The sequence below is a fragment of the Phocoena phocoena genome, chromosome 11, assembly GCF_963924675.1.
Source record: "Phocoena phocoena chromosome 11, mPhoPho1.1, whole genome shotgun sequence".
NCBI classification, from domain to species: Eukaryota; Metazoa; Chordata; class Mammalia; order Artiodactyla; family Phocoenidae; genus Phocoena; species Phocoena phocoena.
The window spans coordinates 89740191-89763544 of NC_089229.1; the positions used below are offsets into that span (position 1 = coordinate 89740191).

General features: G+C 36.9%; 1 protein-coding gene across 1 annotated transcript in view; it reads left to right on the forward strand.

Moving 5' to 3' along the window:
• The window catches only part of SLC15A5 (solute carrier family 15 member 5), a 90126-nt gene that overhangs the window by 62474 nt on the left and 4298 nt on the right, over nt 1-23354 (forward strand). The window contains exon 8 of the mRNA XM_065888358.1: nt 21451-21559. Within this exon, the coding sequence (XP_065744430.1) occupies nt 21451-21559 (109 nt within the window). The remainder of the gene's footprint in view (nt 1-21450; nt 21560-23354) is intronic.

A 23354-nucleotide genomic window follows, 5' to 3' on the forward strand; every position in this document is an offset into this window, starting at 1 on the left:
TTCACACTATGGAAAACATAAATTCTATGAATGAGAAACTCCTTTTAACACTAGGGTATCCATTCAAAAAATATTTATGGAGGATCCACTCTGTTCCAATTACCATACTGGGCGCTAGAAACACCATGGCAATCAAAATAAACTTCCAAACCATCACAAAATTTCCAGGGGTGTAGGGAAGCAATAAAATTGAGTGATGAATTAAATGATAGGTATAGTAGAGTTCTAGGGAACAAATCTACAATCCTTGATTGTTAAGATCAAACCCTGTTCTTTTCTTAGTTGACTGAGAAAGTTAAGCCAAAGTTTATTTTGAATACTTACCATGTGCCAGGCCCTGTGCTACATGGAATTATGCGAGATGCGGTTCCAGTTTTCAAAGGGCTCAAATCCAAACTGTCACAGTTAAGTGTGAACTGCAGGAGTTGTTGACATCTCTGATGATTAGATTCTTTAAATGCAAACAAAGAACAAAGCACTGGTATTAGGAGTTTATAAGATAACTTGGAAAATTCTAACCTACATCTCTACCTCAACATCTTAGTTGTTGAACATGTTTATTTTCTTCAACATTACTCAATGAAGATGTTTCTGAAAATTTGCTAAAAGAAGGTCTATAATCAAATTACATTTGACATATTCTAGAAAGACTGCAAAGTCAAACATTACTATCAGTTTACCTTTTATATAAGTCTAAATTTTTCATATACATGCTTAAGCAACTGACCCAGAGTCTGGCCAAACTTCAAGTTAAGTTCTCCACAAGGCAGTTCTCACTTTAGTCATCAGCCACAAGTTTGGAGGTCCCCAGGGCTGCCATCACTTCTGATAAGCTGGCTATAAATATGGAGATTCCCCACAGACTCCCCCTCAGAACTGACGATTTGCTAGAAAGCACAATACTTAGGATTACAGCTTTATTATAGCAAAAGAATACAAATGGGAATGTGATAAAGGGAGAGAGGCATAAAACAAGGTCTGGGAGGGTCCCAAAAGTGAAGCTTCTTTCACCCTGAGAGATGTGGTACCCAACTGGCACATCAGTGTGTGACAATACGCAGAGTATTATCACCCAGGGAAGCTTACCTGAGCTTTGGTGTGCAGACTTTTTCTTGAGGCTTTATTATGTAGGCAGATTGACTGAAACATTGGCCATGTAGTTTAACTCAATCTCCAGCCTCTTTTCTCTCTTAAGAGATCGGGCTGATATCTTGTGGCTCAAAACCCCAACCCTCTAATCATCTGGTTGGTCTTCCTGGCTGGCCAGCTCCCATTCTGAGTCATGCCATTAACATAACCCATCAGGTGGGGCTTAAGAGGCCAATCATGAATAACAAACATACTTCAATCACTTCGGAAATTCAATGGTTTTAGAGTTTATCTCCCAGGAACCAGGAAGAAAGACCAGGCAATTTCTCTATCATGCACAACTATTCCTGCAAATACATTTCACTGAAAACCTACATTTTTATTGAGAATCTGCATAGTGTGGTAGGACCTGTTATATACATTACTGGGTTTATTACAGCAATCTTATAAAGTTGATATTACTATCCTCATTTTTGAAACTTAATAATTAAGACAGAAAGAAGAAAATGAAGTGCTTCAGTCACCACCACTAGTATCTGACAGAGCTCTGACCCTCCCAGCATTCTGAAACCAATGCCAGTGTTTTTCTTCAATATTTATTTACTTATTTAAGTTGACTTTGGCTATGCCAGGTCTCAGTTGTGGCACATGGGATCTTTGTTGCGGCATGTAGGATCTTTATTTGCAGCCAATGTTGATTTTAATACATCAAACAGCTACTAAGGGTCACACAATGTAAGGGCTTTTTACTTCTGCAATACAATCTCCTTGGATGGAGGTCTGCATATAGGATATTATTGATCATATTCTAGACATAGTAAAAGATACATTTTTAAAAGTTTATATAATTTTGGCAGAGTTTGGTGCCCATGAAAGGAGGTTTACTAAGAACACATGGTAAGGACATCTTAGCAACATGGGATGTGCAGGGGAGATTCTCTAAACTTATGTTCAAAAGAACACCATTTAAATTACTGATGATTGATTTGATTTACTTCTGAAAACTTTTTTTTCTGTTCATAGTAATACCGTGTTACATCAAATCACATCCCAATAAATTAGAATCTTACAGCTGGATGTCACCTTAGAGGTAATCTAGTCTAACATTGTACCAAAAACTAGAAGATGTACCATCATCTTCCAGTGCCCAGAAAAATTCTCTACTTTGAGAAGTAACCTAAGTCTACCCATCTGTTGATAACTGTATTCCACAGGATAAGCTTAGTTTTCTATCCACATATCAACTCTTCAAACATTTGATAAATATTTGGAGAAGTAATGTGGTACAATGTTTAAAAGAGTAGGTCCTGTAGTCAAACGATACGAATTCCAATCCAGGTAGTCTAGCTGTGTGTCCTCAGTTTTCATGCCAGAAACAACAACAGTAAATAATTCATCATGTTGCTGAGAGGATTAAGTAATTAATATGCACAATAAGTGCTCAATAAAGACAGCTGTTACGATCCCCTTCTATTTTATAGACAAACCACTCCAGTTTTTTTCATGTTACATGATTCCCTGATTTTTCACTATCAAAACCCCTCCATCCATTAAACAAACAACTTGTCAGTATCTTTCTTAAAATATGGTTTCCAGAATCAATAGCAATACTCAGAATGGGTACATCAAGATAGATATGTTACTTTTATCAACCTTCTCTCTCTCTTAATGCCAACAGCGACTGTGGTGATTTTTTCAGTAATTGCATCACACCTATGGTAAATTAAAACCTGAGGCTTTTTTTTATTTTTGGCAGCTTTTCTCAATTCAGTTCCAGTCATCTTATCACAATTTCTTTTCCTAATTAAATGGGGGACTTTATCTCTATCCTTAATAAATGTCAACCCATCATTCTAAATAATAGACATTTAAAAACTTTGATTCTGTCATCCAGTGAATTACTAATCTTTACTTCTTTACCAGCTTTGTGTCATCTGCAAATTTAGTAAGCAAGTTCCTTGACTTCTTCCAGGTAATTGATAAAATTGTTGAACTGGACAGGACCAAAACCAAAGCCTTGTGGAAAATTCCTAGAGATCTCACTGCAAGTTAATGACAATCAACTAATCCTCCCCCTTTTGGATATCATCATCTCCCACTTCACCTAATTACTATCATTCAGCCCACACACTTCTCCATCATTCCCAGAATGACATCACAGGAGACTTTTGTCACGTTTTTCTAGGAATAGGATGTATCTGAGTTTGTGACAGTCCCTTTAACCATCAGATTAGCATTCGTCAGGAAAGGAAATGAAGTTCATTTAGATGATTTGGTTTTAGTGACCGTAAACTGGCGTATGGTGACTAATTAGGGCCCCTAAGAGAGGGTGATCCTTTGACTTTTTGCATGACTTTGGGTGGGTCATCATCACTCTGTTTCCTCTTACGTAAACAAAGAGAATGCTGCACTTCAGTTTTCTCAGAGATGATGGGAGGATAAAATTAAGTAATGTATTTGAAATTTTAATGCCAGAGATTATTTTAAATATAAAATAAAGCCATAGTGGCACATTTGGTTAGAAATAAGATGGGTCTATTTAATCAAACAACCAGACCAATTTCTTTGACAGAACCGACCGTAGTGAAAAGAACATTATAGCTGTATGCTTAAGCATCTCACAAGCCTCCACATTCCATTCAGCATATAGGATATTTTAAACCTTTAAGGATTTATGTCAGCAGAGCATGTGTGTATGTGAGTGCGTGTGTGAGTGTTAGTGTATGATTGGAAAAGATGATCAGCTATCACAGTCTCCAAGCAGCATTAGTCATTTTTAGCACCATGATGGAGAATGGTGTGAATGCGGTAAATTCAAAAGATTTCTCAAAACTTGACTGTGCAGACAGATAACTGTTAGAATGACATTTTCAGTACAAGTGAGAAAACTGATCCTTCTGGGATCTCTAACTCTGAGTGCTTTAAAGAAGATACAAGACTAAACCCATCCTCCTACACTAATCATTTCAGGAATAGTTTATCTAAAAGTAGCAATGCTAATAAAAGGGAGTGAAGTCAGTCAAACTGCTTATTTCGACTCTATGCCATTAGCAACCAGATCAATTTTCTCACACACATGAGTGCGAGCTTACCTTTTGACAAAAATAACGAAATAGAATTCAGTGACAAGTGACATCTTAGTTATGGATGTGTAGGTGATTGAAAGATCCGAAGCAAAATGTCTCAGAGAAACTGGATAATTGGGCAGAATCAAGGGGTCAAGGTATACATCTTCTTGTCCCCGTTAGTCCTTCCTCTTCAGAGTCCAGGAAAGAAGCAGAGAATTTAGCTATTTAATTCCCACCAAGAGCATTTTAAATTAGAACAGTGATCTTTTAAAATTCTCATTTAAATATCTATGATTACTGAGACCACTGACAGCCCTCTCAGCATGAATCAAGGAGTCGGTCTTGAAACAGGAGTTTGCAGTTGCAGTAAACTTGAAAGAAGAAAGTACTTACGCATCTGGAAGGCTATTCAACTGGATTTCACAGGTCCGTGCCTACTCTCTTAGAGATGTGTTTCTTCCAATTCACATCAACGCCTCAGGTCTAACTACAAATGGCTTTCGAGATGACAGATTTTTAGACCCGGAAGGGAAAAGAAGTGGGCCGCTACCCCATGATTCACCTTTAGCCAGGCCATATTCTACTAGACCGCCCACTGGTTTTGTGCCGCTCTTCCCGTGGCTAACATGGCATTGCCCCCAATGCTCCACGGGCAAACCTGCTATCGATCCTCCATCAGAATCAGGTGCAGAGACCTCCTTGTCCAATGGGGCACTTAAATATCCCAGAAACAACTTATTCTACACCCTCAACCTTTGGCTCCAGAGAGACCCTTAGAGCTGCCTGGAGGTCTTAGGGTTCATAACAGTATCAGGACAAAGCCCCAAATACTTTTTACATGTGGACAGGAGCATCCATTGCTGTTGGCTCATGAGAGGTAGAAACGGAGGAACTTGGAGTCAGACCAACCTGAGTTCAAACTCAACTCAGCCCTTGATAAACTGTGAGGTCTTGAGCACTAGGGGTTCAGAACAGCCCTCCCCAAGATGTGCCAGTTTGGCATATTATTCATTTGAGCTAAAGTTTGGATTATTTTGAGCTAAAGTCAGCGGAGGCTTTACTGCCCCTCCCTTAACTTCCTAGAAAAATTTAAACTGAGAATGTTTCCCAGAAAAAGAGTTTTCACCAGAGGTAAATTTTACCTAAGTGGGCCCCATCTATATGGCAGGGCAAACATCTAATTACGAAACATCTGCTCTTTTTCTTATTATCCTGTGAATTCCCCTCTTTCTTTGGAAGCTCCAGGCCCCTATCCCATTTCTTACATCAGGTTGGCATATATAGCTCATGTTATCTTTCTGTCTTTGAACCTCTCATGTGTGTGGGGTTCCCCGTAAGTACAAAATTAAATTTGATTTTCTCCTGTCAATCTGTTTCATGTCAATTTCATTCTTAGACCAGCCAGAAGAACCTAGAAGGACAGAAGGAAGTTTTTTCACCCCTGCCTGACTGCACATGACTTAACCTGAGTCTCAATTTCTCCTTCTCTAAAATGGTATCACTAACAATTTCCAAGGTATCTATGAGGACCAGAGGAAATAGATATAAAGCACCAGATCAGTAAAGGTGCACAAAAATAATGATTCGTATTGTTATTGTAATTCGAGTGGGGTCTCAACATTTTCCAAGTGAGCTAGGATTACCTGATGTTCAGGTTTGGCATTTTTATAATTCTTCAGAAAAGAATATGTCCCATAAATGCTGAGCTCAGGTGTCCTATCAGCTTCAATTCCGGGACCAGATTGGGATTAGATGAAATAAAGCCACGTTCTGAGATCCTTCTTGGCCTCATGGACCCACGCCATTAGCATTGCTCCCTTTGCATGGCAAACTTACACGTCTAGATAGAGTTAGATTCACATCCATGTTCATACTAAGAGTGCCTGCAAACGGTGTTGAAGTTGACACTAGAACATGCTCCATGTTCATACTAAGAGTGCCTGCAAACGGTGTTGAAGTTGACACTAGAAAGATGAGTGGTATTTGGCTTGTTGAGCATAATAGTGAAGAATTTCTGGTAGAAAGAACATATAACAAAGCCTGGAAGTAAGGAGTCACCTGGTGCATCAGAGGAACTCAGAGATCAGTAACCTGAAAATATTCAGGGAGTATCCCATGAAGTCAGGTTGAGAAAGTAGAATTAAAATCGTGAAGGACCTTTGGCTTACAGGGATTTTTTTTTAACCGGTATGCAATAAGAAATTATAAAGGCATCAAGCAAGGACATGAGCTATTTGTGTTTTAAGATCACTGTGGATGCAATGTAATTTGAAAAGGAAAGAAGAATGGCTTGGGAGAAGCAGGAAGGGTTCAAATGAAGTAACTCAGGCAAGTCTGGTGGTGATGAACTAGTGAGGAAGTAGGCAGATGGAGAGAAATGGATAGATGTAAGCTTGATTTCAGAGGTAGGATCAGTAGTGCTTAGTGATGGTTTTGACAGAGTCAGGAGGCGGTAGGATGCAGAAGAGAGGAGTGGTATCAAGGAAGCATCCCAGATTCTGCCAAAAGCAACTGGGTGGGCAGAGATTCTATTTACTAAATGGAGAACACTAGAAGACAAAGAGGTTGAAAAACTTTTCAGCCATTCATTTTTTAACACACTAAGTTTGACCTACCTGTGAGACATCAGAATGGAAACAGCTGGATCTCAGAAAAAAGATCTGGGTTAGATATATAAATATGAGAATCTTTGGCACAAAAATAGCGTTTGAATCCATGGAGGTGAATAAAATTATGTAGTGTGAATATTAAGAACGAGGAGAAGAAGGACCCCGGGAACTAGACCTGAAAAGCCTCAATAGTAGAGGTTAAATGGAGGAGAAATGGCCAGCCGGAGAAGGAAAAGGCCAGCCAGAGGGTGGAGGGAAACATATACATACATACATGTGTGGGTGCGCGCGCACGCGCGCGCGTGTGTGTGTGTGTGTACTGAAGAGAGAGGACTGATTCAAACAGGAGATGATACATTGTGTTAAATGCTACTGTGAGATCAAGTAGAGTGAGGAATGGAAAGTATCCATAGATTCAGCAACATGAACATCACTGGTAACTTTAGCAAGAGTCATTTCAGCAGTGAGGAGGGAAAGAAAACCAGATTGGAGTAGGGTCAAAAATATCTAGTAAGTGAGGAAATAAGGGCATCACATCTAAACAATGCTTTTGAAGAACTTTCTCTGAAGATTTAAGAAATAAAGTGGTGGTTTGGAGGAAGCTGTGGGTAGATTCACCAGATGTAGCACTTAAAAATGTAAGACACCCAATTATGTTTGAATTTCAGGTAAACTAAAAATTTTTCTAGAATAAGTACGTCCCATGCAATATTATGGATGTACTTTGCATAAATTATACTTTACAAAATTATGTGGGTGATATTTAGGACATGCTTATTCTAAAAAGTAATTCATGGTTGTTCTGAAACTCAAATTTAACTGTGAGCCCTGTGTTTTACCTGGGAAACTGAGATGTGGGTTCGAGATACATTTTTTTTCATTTTGAGAGATACTTGATCACATTTAACTGATGAAATTACCTGGCACAAATGGAGCAGTTAAAAATGCAAGAGACAAAGGGAGGTTGACTTCTTATCAGAGGGTGGATACTTCTTTCCTGCACTGAAATAGAAGAAAGGAGAGCGTGGGTGCAGGTGCAGATGTGTAGTTCTGGTGTTAGAAATATTCTGGAGCCTTCCTTTCAAGGTTCCCAACTTCCTTTAAAAAGTAGGCAGCAAACCATTCATGAAAGCAAAGGTGGCTTAGGATGAGAATAAAGAGTAGGAAAGACAGGGGGATAGGAATTTGTTATTTCGAGAGCTAGAAAAGATGACTTAGAAGAGAAATGTTAAGAAGGGTGGCAGTGTTGAGGACCCAGTTGACACTGGTGATCATGAAGGGTGATTTCAAACCACCTAAAGCATGATTTTGCCCAGTGCTATTCAGGTGCTCAAGGCAGGCATGAAACTGTCTGGTAGATTTTAAAATGGTCTAAAGACCATAAGTCACAAGAAGAAAGGCACAAACTCTATTCTTGATTTTAAGTAATTCAGGGTAAACCTTATATTTCCCTATAAATATGCAAAAAATGAGAAAAGCTTTCTTCTCAAATTTTGATATTAATAAATCTACACCATTAGCTAGTTGCAGGTGCAAATGAAAGGATAGACTGTACAAGCAAGCAGATTTGGGGCAAAAATCAGTTTCTGCTATATCGACGATGTTATTTAAATTCAATATTTCACTCTTTGAAATAGCTCCACTTAGAGCTTGATTTATTAATTCAGTCCACAAAAACACATTAGGTTCCTACTATGTGCAAGAACTGGCTAGATACTGAATTAATAATACCACAGCTGATGTTTAATTAACAAGAAGAACCTTACAGAAATATCTGACACTCAAATTAATATCAGATCTATTCATTTGACTAATGCCATTACAATTACAGTTCAGAGCTGATGGCATTATCGGGCTATTATCACAAAGCATCGCCTCTCTTCTAAAACTCATTTCCATGATGATTCATTGAAATCATCATGAGAACACACTATCTTGATGGGTTTTTACCTCCCAATGCTCTTCAAGAGAATGAAATCACCCTTATAAGAAAGCTTGTTATCCCAAATATCAGCCAGGCCCGTTCTCCTGCAGTTCAGGTGAACAATGCAGAGAGATTTCTCAACAATTTTGAAAGACACTGTGTCCCTTCCTGGAAATAGCAAGTTGATTTCATTTTTATCCACAATTCCCAAGAAGTAGAAATGCAAATTTTAGTCTCGATGCAGACATTGTTATGAGAACAAAGTATTGAGCATGTGCCGATCCGGGGCCCAATCTCCAATCACCCATTCATTCAACAAATATTCATTCTGTCTCCTTTACATGACTTCAGGCGAACAGTTCAGCCTCTCTGTGCCTCTGTTTCCTTGTCTGTAATTTGAGGGTAATAATAATTTGAGTAGTTATTAGATAAATATGAAAAAGTGGTAGAAAAGACAAAGTTAGAATATAGTTGTTAGGTATTTTTTCCTTCAGGTATCATGAAAATTAATGTGTTTTAAAAATTAACTCAGGTAGTAGAGCTATGAATCTCAAACGAAGCATTTAAATCAGGTTAGTGAAAGGAGGAAGGAGAGAAATTAACATTTATTAAGTGTCAGTTATATGCAGACCTTGCTGTATGCATTTCACAAAGATATTATTTCATTAAATCTTCACAACAATTCTTTGGGGGTAGATATTTGTAGCCCCACCATGAATAAGAAGAAAGTGAGCTCAGAAAACTATACAAGCTGCCCAAATCATACGGCCAAGGTGGATCCCTGATTCCAAAGCTCTTTTCACTGCACAGGGTTTATTTCCCTGGACACAGAAGCACGTCCACGCTGGAAAATGATGGTTACATCTTTTCAGTTGCATGCTTCTTGGCTCCCAAGCAAAAAGCACATAGTGAAGTGATAGATGTGCCTAAAGTAAAGTAAGGTGTGAAACCCATTTCAGTTTTGTCTCAACAATTTTGGATGTTTGCTAGATGACCCCCATTGTAAAACAACTTTTTAAAAAGTCTAACAAAGTTTGAGATAAATAATTGCTCCCTGTGTCCAACTATCATTTGAAAAATTTCAAAAGGCACATTTTAAGATTTTCAAAGTTTCAATAAAAACAAAAATAAACAAATGGGACCTAATCAAACTTAGCTTTTGCACAGCAAAGGAAACCATAAACAAAACGAAAAGACAACCTGCAGAATGGGAGAAAATATTTGCAAATGATGTGACTGACAAGGGCTTAATTTACAAAATATACAAAGCTCATACAACTCAAGAACGAAAAAACAAACAACCCAATTGAAAAATGGGCAGAAGACCTAAACAGACATTTCTCCAAAGAAGACATACAGATGGCCAATAGGCACATGAAAAGTTGATCAACATCACTAATTATCAGAGAAATGCAAATCAGAACTACAATGAGGTATCACCTCACACAGGTCAGAATGGCCATCATTAAAAAGTCTACAAATAATAAATACTGGAGGGGGTGTAGAGAAAAGGGAACCCTCCTACACTGTTGGTGGGAATGTAAGTTGGTGCAGCCACTTTGGAAAATGATGGTCAGAATGGCCATCATTAAAAAGTCTACAAATAATAAATACTGCAGGGGGTGTAGAGAAAAGGGAACCCTCCTACACTGTTGGTGGGAATGTAAGTTGGTGCAGCCACTTTGGAAAACAGTGTGGAGGTTCCTCAGAAAACTAAAAATAGAATTACCGTATGATCCAGCAATCCCACTCCTGGGCATATATCCAGACAAAACTATAATTCAAAAAGATACATGCACGTCTATGTTCATAGCAGCACTACTCACAATAGCCAAGACATGGAAACAACCTAAATGTCCATCGACAGATGAATGGATAAAGAAGATGTGATACATATACACAATGGAATACTACTCAGCCATAAAAAAGAATGAAATAATGCCATTTGCAGCAACATGGATGCAACTAGAGATTATCATACTAAGTGAAGTAAGTCAGAAGGAGAAAGACAAATACCATATAACTTACATGTGGAAGCTAAAATATGACACACATGAACCTATCTATGAAACAGAAACAGAATCATGGACATTGAGAACAGACATATGGTTGCCAAAGGGGAGGGTGGTGGGGGAGGGATGGAGTGGGAGGCTGGGGTGAGCAGATGTAGGCTTTTATATAGAGAATGGATAAACAACAAGGTCCTACTGTAGAGCACAGGGAACTATGTTCAATATCCTATGATAAACCATAATGGAAAAGAATATTAAAAGAATGTATACATATGTATAACTGAATCACTTTTCTGTACAGCAGTCATTAACACAACATTGTAAATCAATTATACTTCAATAAAAAAATTTAAAAATAAAAAAATAAAGATTTTTCACAGTTCCATTACCTTCAGATTAAAACAGTAGTTAGTAAAAAGGGGCAATAATGCCTCTTCCTCCAAAAAGAGATAGCCAAAGTCTGCCTTGAATCAAAAACAATATGCTTTAGCACTTAAAATAATGCCATGTATACTTGAGGTATTGGGTAAATCTAGGATTTCAATAGAGAATACAGTGAAATGTCACTGAAGGGTTCAGAATCAACCAGTTTTTGTCACTTGGGGTATTATAATTTCCAAAATAAAATCTTAGGACAGGTTTGTAAATAGCACGTAACTTGTTACAATATTGAGGCTGTTATCCTGTACTTTGCTGAAGAAGAGTTAGTTGTGATTGAAAACCAGCCAATTCTGATCTTTTATAATAAACCAGAAATGATTTTTAGAAATCAAATTTTTTCAAAAGTATGTTTGATTAAGTGGTTTTAAAATAGTAATTTTCTGCCATAAAGGTAATATATGATGAAATAAATCCAAAGTATAAAAGAAGGGAGAAAAAAAGACTTTGAAAAGATAATAGCAATTATTATTTGGGTAAATTTTCTTCCAAATTTTTTTTATTTGTGTGTGTAGGTATTAAATTTATATGGGTATATATTTTAAGCAAAATTAGTGTCCGAATTAATCCTGCTGAAAGCTCAATAAATAAATTTGTATCAAGTACCCACCTTTTGTTCTTTCCTTAAAAATATTGAGAGCATATTTCCATGTCTCTCCAAAAGAATAAAAGCTCACTTTTAACAATTACTTGATATATTTCATTGCATGGATGAATATATATCTTAATTTAACTTGCCTTTCCCTTCTTGAGGAATGTTTACGTTGTTTCCCATTTTCTAATGCTACAAATAGTACTAAGGTGAGCATGTTTTATATAATATTAAAGTACATCAACTTACTGTCTCTGTGGAATAGAATTCTGGATATGTGATTGCTTTCAATGAAGTTAAATATTTTAAAGACTCTTGAGAAGTAAAGCCAAATTGTTTTCTAAAAGGCTACATCAATTATGCTGCCAGTGTGGTAGGATAATACTTGTCTCAATGTATTAATTTCAGCCCTGAGAATATTACTATTTTAATCTTTGTTAATCTGATTAGCAAAAATTATATTCCATTGTTAGTTTGATTTGTGTTTTTAAGAACAGGAAATTGAAATTTTTAATGTTATGAACATTGCTATCTTTTTTTTCATTCATAAAATGACATATCATATTCTTTGTCCATTCTTCTTTTGGTCTATTTGTGTTTTTTCTTATTGCTTTCTATGTCCTTGAAACTTTAGAGATATTATCATCATTTATTGCTAATATTTTCCCAGTTTTAACTAAACATTTAATTTTATAGATGAGTTTTTTTACATGTGTTTTGCTAATATATGTAATCAATTCTATCAACCTTTATCACTGTGATTAATTTCATTGCATCTATCTGTAGTTATGGAATTTTAGTAGATTAATAGTTTGAACAGAATTTTCTCATTCATGTGGACTTAATTTTCATGTTAAGATAACACTTATTTGATTCAAATTAAAAAGTTGCACAACATAGTTTGATATATGTTGAGAAAGGTTAGCTAAACCAAAAATATTCCACAACCACAGGATAAATGAAATGAATCTGATTAGTCAATGATGTGTACTTTATTTACTTTTTTAAGATATTTTTTGATGTGGACCATTTTTAAAGTCTGTATTGAATTTCTGTTACAATATTGCTTGTCTTTTATGTTTTGGTTTTTTGGCCACAAGGCATGTGGGATCTTAGCTCCCCAACCAGGGATCAAAGCCGCACCCCCTACATTGGAAGGCGAAGTCTTAACCACTGGACCGCCAGGGAAGTCCCGTGATGTGTACTTTAATATAGCCTTAGTGCTCAGGTGATCTTAGGACTGTTTCAGGGCTATCTTTGCATCTTGTTCCTTTCAGATGCCTCTTGATTTTAGATTAGTATCACCCTCTTTTTAATTACTACAGTTTTATGATATATAATACATATCCGGTATTACTAATCATACTTCTTATGGTCATTCTTCATTTATAAAAATATAATGAATATAAGAATCATATTCCCTATGGTTTATACCTCCATATGAATTTCAAAATCATTCTTTTAGTTTTCCCCAAATCCTGTTTTTATTTAATAAAATAAGTAGAAGTTGTTAGCTTTTAGGAAAAAAAATAAAAGCTTTTACAATAGTGTTCCGTCTAAGTGTATAACATTTTTAATTTATTCAATGTTTAAAAATTTAGTTCAGTAAGATTCTTTTCTTCATATATATCCTTAACATTTCTTGTTAGAGTTATTGTAGGCATTTAATGCTCTTTTTCTTTTTGCTATTATAAACTGAATCATTTTCCCTCATTACAACTCAATGAGATAATCACTATTATATAGGGAGATTATTAATGTTTATGTCTTCATCTTGCATCCAACTTCTTAAACTTTCTTAGTAAATTTATGCGAATATTTTAGTTGATCCTTTTAAGTTTATAGCAGTATTCTCTAATCTTAAGATACATATAATTTTTATCCTTATTTTCAGTATTAACTCCTATGCTTTGCATCCTCATCAGTACACGGCACTTCCAGGGCAATGTTAATACCAGAAGACAGTCACATTTTATCTTGCTCATGATCTTAATATGAATTTTTCTCAGCTTTCTATTAAGCATATTTGTAGGTTTATAAAGATAATCTTAAATGATGTTCTTTACCATAAGAAAATGAAAGTTTCTATTTCTTGTTCTCTAAGATTTAAATAAATCAGGTTAAATTTTATTGAATGCTTGTTAAACAGCTCTTGAGATCACCTTTTGATTTTTCTTACTGCTCCTGACATTATGCTGTATTTAATTAATAGATTTTTCAATATGAAGTCATCTTAACATACATGGGATAAACAATCCTCAGTAGCATCAATACTGGATGATCTTTTGCTCTGGAAGATCCAGGGGAAAGATTCACTTCTTCCACGAAAATTAAAAGGTGCATTCAGGACCTAATATCTCTTTTGAGAATCATTCTTTGTAACGTTTTCCTGCTATTTGCCGCCATTAAGATTTTTCATCTCTTCTTAGTTCTATTCTGGCAATTAATGTTTTCCCAGATAATCACCCTCCTTGCATAAGATTTTTTGACACTAACATAGCATACTCATAACTAAACATTGTTATCTCTTTTGATTCTTTTGTTGTGTATTTTGATTGGATTTGTCAGGGTTTTTGTTGTTACTGTTGTTACATTTTCCTGCAATGAATCAGCTCTTAGAACTATTTAATATACTTTAAGATATTGACTTTCTGTTCTATTTCCTTCCTCTTACTTTCCGTAGATTTTTTAAAAGTTATTTTCTGATTTTTTTTGTGTTGAATGTTTAATTCATGTATGCTCGTTCTTACTCTAAAAATGAAAACAGTGTGCCTTTAAATCTGTCTCTTAACAGGATTTAAATCTGTATGCCTAAATTTGTAAATGCAATTTTCTCATTTTCTTTATTTTCTAAATACATTGTGATTGTGGTTTTCATTTCCTCTTTGACCAGCTAGTTATTTAGCAGCAGAATCTTCAATCTATAGGAATTTGGTTTGTCGTTGATATTACCTGAACTTCTATAAGTTCTATAACTTTTTTCTTTCTACTAAACAATGTGGTGGTCTTAATTAAATTCTTACCGATTGTATTCTTCTTTTTTTATTGAAGTATAGTTGATTTGCAATATTGTGTTAGTTTTGGGTGTACAGCAAAGTGCCAATCACATTATTCTAATTCTCTACATTATTTTCCTTTTTGCCTATTCTATCAAAAATTGATCAAAGTGTGATGTATGTAATCATTCACAAGAATTATCTACCTGTTATTTATTTCTGTGTTTCCAACAGATTTTGTTATGTTTCATTACCTAAGGGATATTCATTGACATATCTTCAATTTGAATTGTGCTTTTTACCAATATAAAAAGATGCTTGATGTCTCTTTGACATAGTTTTTCCTTTGAATTCAATTTTTCCTGAAATCAGTATTTTCTGCTATTTTATTTTCATCTTTGCCTTATGAGGCAAAGTTTCTCATTTTTATGAGTTTCTCATTTTTATTATTATTTTATGAGTTTCTCATTTTGTTATGAGTTTCTCATTTTTATTATTATGAGTTTCTCATTTTTATTATGAGTTTCTCATTTTTATTATTATTATTATTTTAACCTTTGTCATTTTGTGTTGGGGTGTATTGTAAGCAACAGTAATAATATATATTATCATCACATTTCCTCCTTCATATGGATTTTTTTTTTCTATTTACTTATCTTCAAGGTAGAGATTTACTGAGAGGCAGTATCTACTAACTGAGAATGTATACGGATTTCCTTACCTCTGGTCACATTCCATATTTTTGCCAAAATCTTCTGTTAAGGTGCCCCATTAAAACTCAAGTTACTGCAACAAGCAGACTGCTGAGATAAAGTGAGAACGTTATCTATAGCATTTTCTGGTTCTCCAACACTCTGATCAGACAGTGTGATTATAATTTGCAGTCTCAAGCATACTTGGCTCTCGCTCACATTCAACTGTAATGCTTTCCTTCTGAGAACTACAATGCTGTGCTCCCATTACTTCTTGTCTCAGGGTTAATGGAAGTTCCACTCCCCCATGTATCAATAGTTTAGCAGCAGAGGTACTTGGTGCTGGGTACTGTTTAGAGGGATGTAGGGGAGGACTTCTCCTCCCCAAAACAGTAACTATGCATTAGATCAACATCAAATACTATAATTCTGTCTAGAATTGACCTTGATTTCTGTGGTAGGGGCACTTCCTGATCACCTCCTATTCACCCCATTGGGGAGGGAAGAATCCTCGCCCTAAATAGCATAAGAAGGCTGAATACGTGGGCAGATGAGACTGACAGCAGTTTATTCATCACCTGTGCTCACAGCCCAGGGGACCAGAGCATGCCATGCCTGGCCCTGTGGGGTTGCACTGAGGAAGAGAGGGAACAAGCAGGGTCTGTAGCAACAAAGCAGTGAGGTGATCTACAGGAGGATGTGATTACTGGTCTGAATAATGTTGAAAGCTGGTAAGGAAGTGAAATCTGTTAGGCTGAGGACCGAGTGGAGTGCAGCTGGTCTGGCTAATAGGGAACTAGCCAGGAGGGGACGATATCCCGTTGTGGGGAACATATCTGACAAAGGAAGCAGGGAAATGTGCGGTCAGGCCTTTGGGGCCCTGTGACACTCAAGACGGAAAGGCAGCACACGAAATGTTAGGCCTTATAATACAGGGCATAAGATGGGACAGGAATAAAGTATGTTCCTCTTTCACATCAGCAGCTTTGCGCTGTTTATAGCCTCATAGCATGTGTGGGTCACCGTATGTATTTTTTCAATCCTGTTCCAAAAGCCTTAAATTTAGTGTAAATTACCCCAAGAGTCTCACGATAGGTTGAGTCTCACGATAGGTCAATCCCAGGATTTAGGTGGAAATGTCATCTTAGGTATTTTAAACGGTATGTGGGGTAAGCTATGTCAAAAACTGCTGTCCAGACGTTTTTAAACTGTTGAAATGCTAAGGAAAGTCATAAAATTAGTAGTTCTGTTAGCGCCAGTAGGGGGCTGTATTCGTGCAGTGGTGAGGGTAAGAAGTGAGGGTTCTGCTGAGCGATGATTCCCTTTACCTCTCTGTGTCTTCACCCTTTAGTAAATAACATACAAGAACTAGCTTAGATAAGCCTATAGTCTATCTCTAAAGTGACCATGATCATTTAAGATAAATAGAAACATTTTATTTAGTATCTATAAAGTCTAATGCTTGAGAGTAATTACAGACATACCTCGGAGACACTGCAGGTTCGTAAAACAAATAAAGCAATAACACGTCACGTGAATTTTTTTGGTTTTGAGTGCATATAAAAGTTTTGTTTACACTGTACATTCCTTTTACTGTAGTCTATTAAGTGTGAAATAGCATTATGTCTAAAAAACAATGTACATACGGTAATTAAAAATAATTCCTTTGGGAAAATGGCACTGATAGACTTGCTTGACAAGAGTGGCCACAAACCTTCAGTTTGTAAAACGTGAAGTATCTGTGAAGTACAATAAAACGAGGTGTGCGTGTCTCCCTTACTAATCCATGAGCTCCTTTTCTTAAGCAACTTGGAATGCCCATTTCCTGGCACATAAAAATTTCTTAACAAATGATTTTCAAATGAACAAATAAATCTAGCTGAGCAAGAGATATTTGAGGAAACTGTGAGCAATGCCAAATATTTTGTGAGTGCTCTATTATGTCAACAGCCTAACACTCATTACTAACTAGCTGGTTATTCAATTAAAGTACTTAACTGGGGCTCACTGTCAGCATTAACGAATAGCACTTTGTCATTCCTTGGACTCTTTACATGGCTATTTTCTTCTCATGTTGATAACCTGCCTGTCCACCCCAGCTAAAATCTAGAGAAGTCTAGTTAGTCCCATTCGAGACCTAAAGTCTTCACTTTGTCTCCTTTTGCAAGGATACTCCCGATTTCAATCAGGTACTAGAAATGTCAGATGAAAAATGGCACAAATGTGAATTATGACAATAAAAGTTTATAAGCTACTAAAATAAAGTTATAGTACCTAAGAGCTGAGTCAACTGACAATGTTAAATGGAACATTTTACAACCAGTCCTGGGATAATGATAAAAAAAAAAAAGAAAAGGCACACAGAACATGAAGAAGTATCCAACAGGAAATGGGCCCAAGATCAAGCTGAGGCTACATGATTTTATATGAGCATCTCTAAAGAGGGGAGAGGTGATAGCCTAATTCTTATGGGTGCCTAACCCTTGACCTCTATTATCTCTTTTACTTCTCTTAACAGCTCAGTGAGAGAGGTACTGCTGTCATTTTAGAGAGGAGAAACCAAGGTTGAAGGGGTCCAGTTGAGCAAATGCCCAACAACAAAGCTATTAAATAACAGAGACATCAAAAGTCTCTCTGATTCCAGAGCCCATACTATTTCCATTGGGTATATCTTTTTACACCCAATGCTATCTCTTTACATAGACACAATAGCTCTATACATATAAAACAAATTTAAGCTTCATGAAGAATCTCTCTCTCCAACTTGATGCTAGTGTTTGTTCCATGTTATCAATTCTGGTGACGGTTCTCTTTACCATAAAGCTCACCATGTAAATTAGCTATACAGTCAATGTTAAATTGTAGCTAAAGAAGGCCAAAATATGGTGCTAGAATGAGCTCAGCCTTAGGAAGAAAGCTGAACACGAAAATGGTATTTAAGAAAGAATACTAGGGCTTCCCTGGTGGCGCAGCGGCTGAGAGTCCGCCTGCCGGTGCAGGGGACACGGGTTCGTGCCCCGGTTCGGGAAGATCCCACATGCCACGGAGCGGCTGGGCCCGTGAGCCATGGCCGCTGAGCCTGCGCGTCCGGAGCCTGTGCTCCGCAAACGGGAGAGGCCACAACAGTGAGAGGCTCGCGTACCGCAAAAAAAAAAAAGAAAGAATACTGCTCTATATAAAATAGATAACTAATAATGATCTACTGTATAGCACAGGGAACTTTACTCGATACTCTGTAATGGCCTATATGGGAAAAGAATCTAAAAAAGAGTGGCTGTATGTATAACATTCACTTTGCTGTACACCTGAAACTAACGCAACACTGTAAATCAACTATACCCCAATAAAAAATTTTTTTAAAGAAATAAAGAAACAATAGAGGAGTATTATCAGGAGTCTGAACAGGTGGTACGGCACTCTTTCGTTTTATTTTTAAAATAATTCCGCTCACAAAATATCCTGTTACTCGTAAATTTCCACTGCCTTTAACTTTCCTAGTATGACATCCTCCTGTCACCCCACATGCACATAATGCCAAGTCACAGTGCTTCTCATGCGTGCCCACCCCGGCATCCCCAGTGACAGAGACGCAAGCACACTGGCATGCCCAGGGGATCTAGCGCCATCTCCTGATAGGCTGGTATTCGCTGTAATTGCACAATTTCTTGGAAATATTATGTTTTACCTTTAAAGATCTTACAAAATTGATATTCTTCTCCCTCAGCTGACTTTGTTATAGAATAAAGATAGACTTTCCAATTACTTGTTATGGACCAAAATGCATGCTCCGGGAAGAATTAATGCCATGTTAATTCTGAGGCTTTGCATACTCTGTGCAAACTCCTTTTACTCTAGCCACAGAAACACAGTGATAAAATGGTATAGGGCTTCCCTGGTGGCGCAGTGGTTGAGAGTCCGCCTGCCGATGCAGGGGACACGGGTTCGTGCCCCGGTCCGGGGTGGGGGCGGGCCGTGAGCCATGGCCGCTGAGCCTGTGCGTCCGGAGCCTGTGCTCCGCAACGGGAGAGGCCACAACAGTGAGAGGCCCGCATACCACAAAAAAAAAAATAAAAAAATAAAATGGTATAATCGCATGACATGTAAAGTGCTTATGTGAAATGAAAAGGACAAAAATATGAGTGGGATATTAATTCAAGAGAAATAAGGAAACAGGACTGTTTGAATAGGCTTAGCAGGATGGCTTAGTTCTCCCTGACAATAAGTGTGATGCTATCTCACCATACCTTGACCTCTCTACCCTGACTCCCCCATGCAAGTACAATCAAATGTTTAGTTTCTGTACACACACACACACACACACACATTAAGAGGGTTACACAATACCCGACAGACAGACATAGAGGGAAACATTCAGGGAAATTTCTCCTAAATATCAGATAAAGGCAGCATGTCAATATAGCAATAAAACCATACATTTCTATTGTAACGGAACACAAGTTAATAAAATGGGGAAGTAGAACTTACAAAATAGCTTTAAACTCAGTACCAGATTTCATTATAGGTCCTAGACTATAGTGGACACAAGCTAATTTTCATGGTTGTCCATAATAATAGTCATTGGGAAGTTAAATGACAGAAGAGAAGCAGCTTTAAATGGGAAATGGCACAATTATTCACAGCTGTCATGCTTATGCACTTGCTGACTATCAACCTTGAACAGAGCATTTAATTCAAACCCCATTTAAAAGTATACACTGTCAAGGGAGAGGCCAAGAACCATATACTAGTTCAGGAAGCAACCCATAACCCATGTGCGAAAGATGACACTGAAGATCAAGTCTACTGGGACGTAGACGGATTGCTCACAACCCAATGTAGGAGCTGCTCCTGTAAAAAAGCAAGGAAATGCCAAGAACCTTGGCATCTGACTGTTCACAGATGATCCATTCCTGCTCTCATAATGCATAACATTTTGAGGGGAAATATTCTGCCCATTCAGAACAGCAATTGAATTTAAATTCTCTCTCTGAAGATAGATTTCACCTTTTAATCAATCTTTTAAACTTCTGTAATGCTATATATGTGTGATATATTTGTTAATACTAAGAGTCCATTCCTGTTTTTAAAGTATTGCATAAAAATAAGTGCTGCATGTATAATATATATGATATAATACATCATATTTCATATAATGTATTTGATAATATCTCAAAACCAACTGAAGAAAAATTGAATGTGTGTGTAAGACATAGAGATAATATGGATATAGATACATAGGTGTAGATATGAAAAGAGAGTTCTAGCAAAGATCAAAGCAAACGTCACAACTTAGGAGCAAAGTAAAAGAAATTACCTGAATCCTAATTAGTTTCATATATACTCAGTTGGACATCAAAAGGAAGTGAGGATTCCTTACTTAGGGGTATTAAACTGAAGGAATTACTCATCAGGTTAAAAGAAAATCTTCACATCAACCAGAGACTGCAAGTATTTGACCGATAGGGTCTGTGATATTATAACAAGGTAACACTGGATTATCTTATCTAAGTTGTCAAAATAAAGTAATATCTGACATCTACATATATTATCTCACTAGCCTTACAATTAGCACATGCAACCAGCTATCTGGTGATGGTAAATATTTTTCATACATTCAATGTATATTTACCAAACAATCCCTATGGGGGTGCCAAGCACTGTTCTAGATATTAGACATATAAGGATGAAAAAGACAAATGTGGTTCCTGCAAATTAATAGCATAATCAGGGTTACCTGATTATAGCATAATCAGGGTTACCCAGTTACCCAGAAGAACCCAGCTCTTCTGACACCTATATTGTGTTATGCAAATCAAGTTTTTTTGACCTTCAAAACATTTGGCCTGCCTTGCTTATTATTTTACTGTTAATTACAGAATTAAATGAATTTTAACTCTGAGTTTCAGATGTGCTTTTCTGCTTTGTAGATATTATTCAAGCGAATAAAGCTCTATGAATTATGGCATGATAAAATATTCACAGAAACTTACAACTCCACAGTTGAATAACAATTACATTTGCTCCAAACAGGCAATTGGTTTCCAAACACATTAAACAAAGGCAATTTAGAAAGCTTCTTCTTCTTCTTGGCATCATTAACGTTGTTGAACGTCCTGGGATTCTGGAGTGTTTCACAAAGGTAAGTAAGTGTGTGGTAAGATGAACAATTTCTGAGTCCATGAAAGAGTGATCTGGGAGCCATCACTGAGCCAATGGGAATCCTGCATTCCATGACTGGACCAGTTAGCATATTAGACAAATTTAACAGATATTCGGAGCAAGAAATTTCCATTTAGACTTCACTTTTTCTTTTCTCTCTTTTTTTTAACATCTTTATTGGAGTATAATTGCTTTACAATGTTTAGTTTCTGCTGTATAGCAAAGTGAATCAGCTATACGTATATATATATCCCCATATCTCCTCCTTCTTGCGTCTCCCTCCCACCTGCCCTATCCCACCCCTCTAGGTAGTCACAAAGCACTGAGCGGATCTCCCTGTGCTATGCAGCTGCTTCCCACTAGCTATTTTACATTCAGTGGTATATATATGTCCATGTCACTCTCTCACTTCGTCCCAGCTTACCCTTCCTCCTCCCCGTGTCCTCAAGTCCATTCTCTACGTCTGCATCTTAATTCCTGTCCTGCCCCTAGGTTCTTCAGAACCTTTTTTTTTTTTTTTTTTAGATTCCATATATATGTGTTAGCATACGGTATTTGTTTTTCTCCTTCTGACTTACTTCACTCTGCATGACAGACTCTAGGTCCATCCACCTCACTACAAATAACTCAATTTCGTTTCTTTTTATGGCTGAGTAATATTCCATTGTATATATGTGCCACATCTTCTTTATCCATTCATCTGTCGATGGACACTTAAGTTGCTTCCATGTCCTGTCTATTGTAAATAGAGCTGCAATGAACATTGTGGTACATGACTCTTTTTGAATTATGGCTTTCTCAGGGTATATGCCCAGTAGTGGGATCGCTGGGTTGTATGGCAGTTCTTTTTTAGTTTTTTAAGGAACCTCCATACTGTTCTCCATAGTGGCTGTATCAATTTACATTCCCACCAACAGTGCAAGAGGGTTCCCTTTTCTCCACACCCTCTCCAGCATTTATTGTTTCTAGATTTTTTGATGATGGCCATTCTGACAGGTGTGAGGTGATAACTCATTGTGGTTTTGCTTTGCATTTCTCTAATGATTAGTGATGTTGAGCATTCTTTCACGTGTTTGTTGGCAATCTGTATATCTTCTTCAGAGAAATGTCTCTTTAGGTTTTCTGCCCATTTTTGGATTGGGTTGTTTGTTTTTCGATATTGAGCTGCATGTAAATTTTGGAGATTAATCCTTTGTCAGTTGCTTCATTTGCAAATATTTTCTCCCATTCTGAGGGTTGTCTTTTGGTCTTGTTTATGGTTTCCTTTGCTGTGCAAAAGCTGTTAAGTTTCATTAGGTCCCATTTGTTTATATTTGTTTTTATTCCATTTCTGTAGGAGGTGGGTCAAAAAGGATCTTGCTGTGATTTATGTCATAGAGTGTTCTGCCTATGTTTTCCTCTAAGAGTTTTAGTGTCTGGCCTTACACTTAGGTCTTTAATCCATTTTGAGTTTATTTTTGTGTATGGTGTTAGGGAGTGTTCTAATTTCATTCTTTTATATATAGCTGTCCAGTTTTCCCAGCACCACTTATTGAAGAGGCTGTCTTTTCTCCATTGTATATTCTTGCCTCCTTTATCAAAAATAAGGTGACCATATGTGCATGGGTTTATCTCTGGGCTTTCTATCCTGTTCCATTGATCTATATTTCTGTTTTTGTGCCAGTATAGACTTCACTTTTTCCATTGGTCCTTATAATAAAGTAGTTCTTTGCTCAATTCTAAAACAAGAATTTTTTCTCCACCATTTTAGAGTTAGAAATAACCATATCGATAAT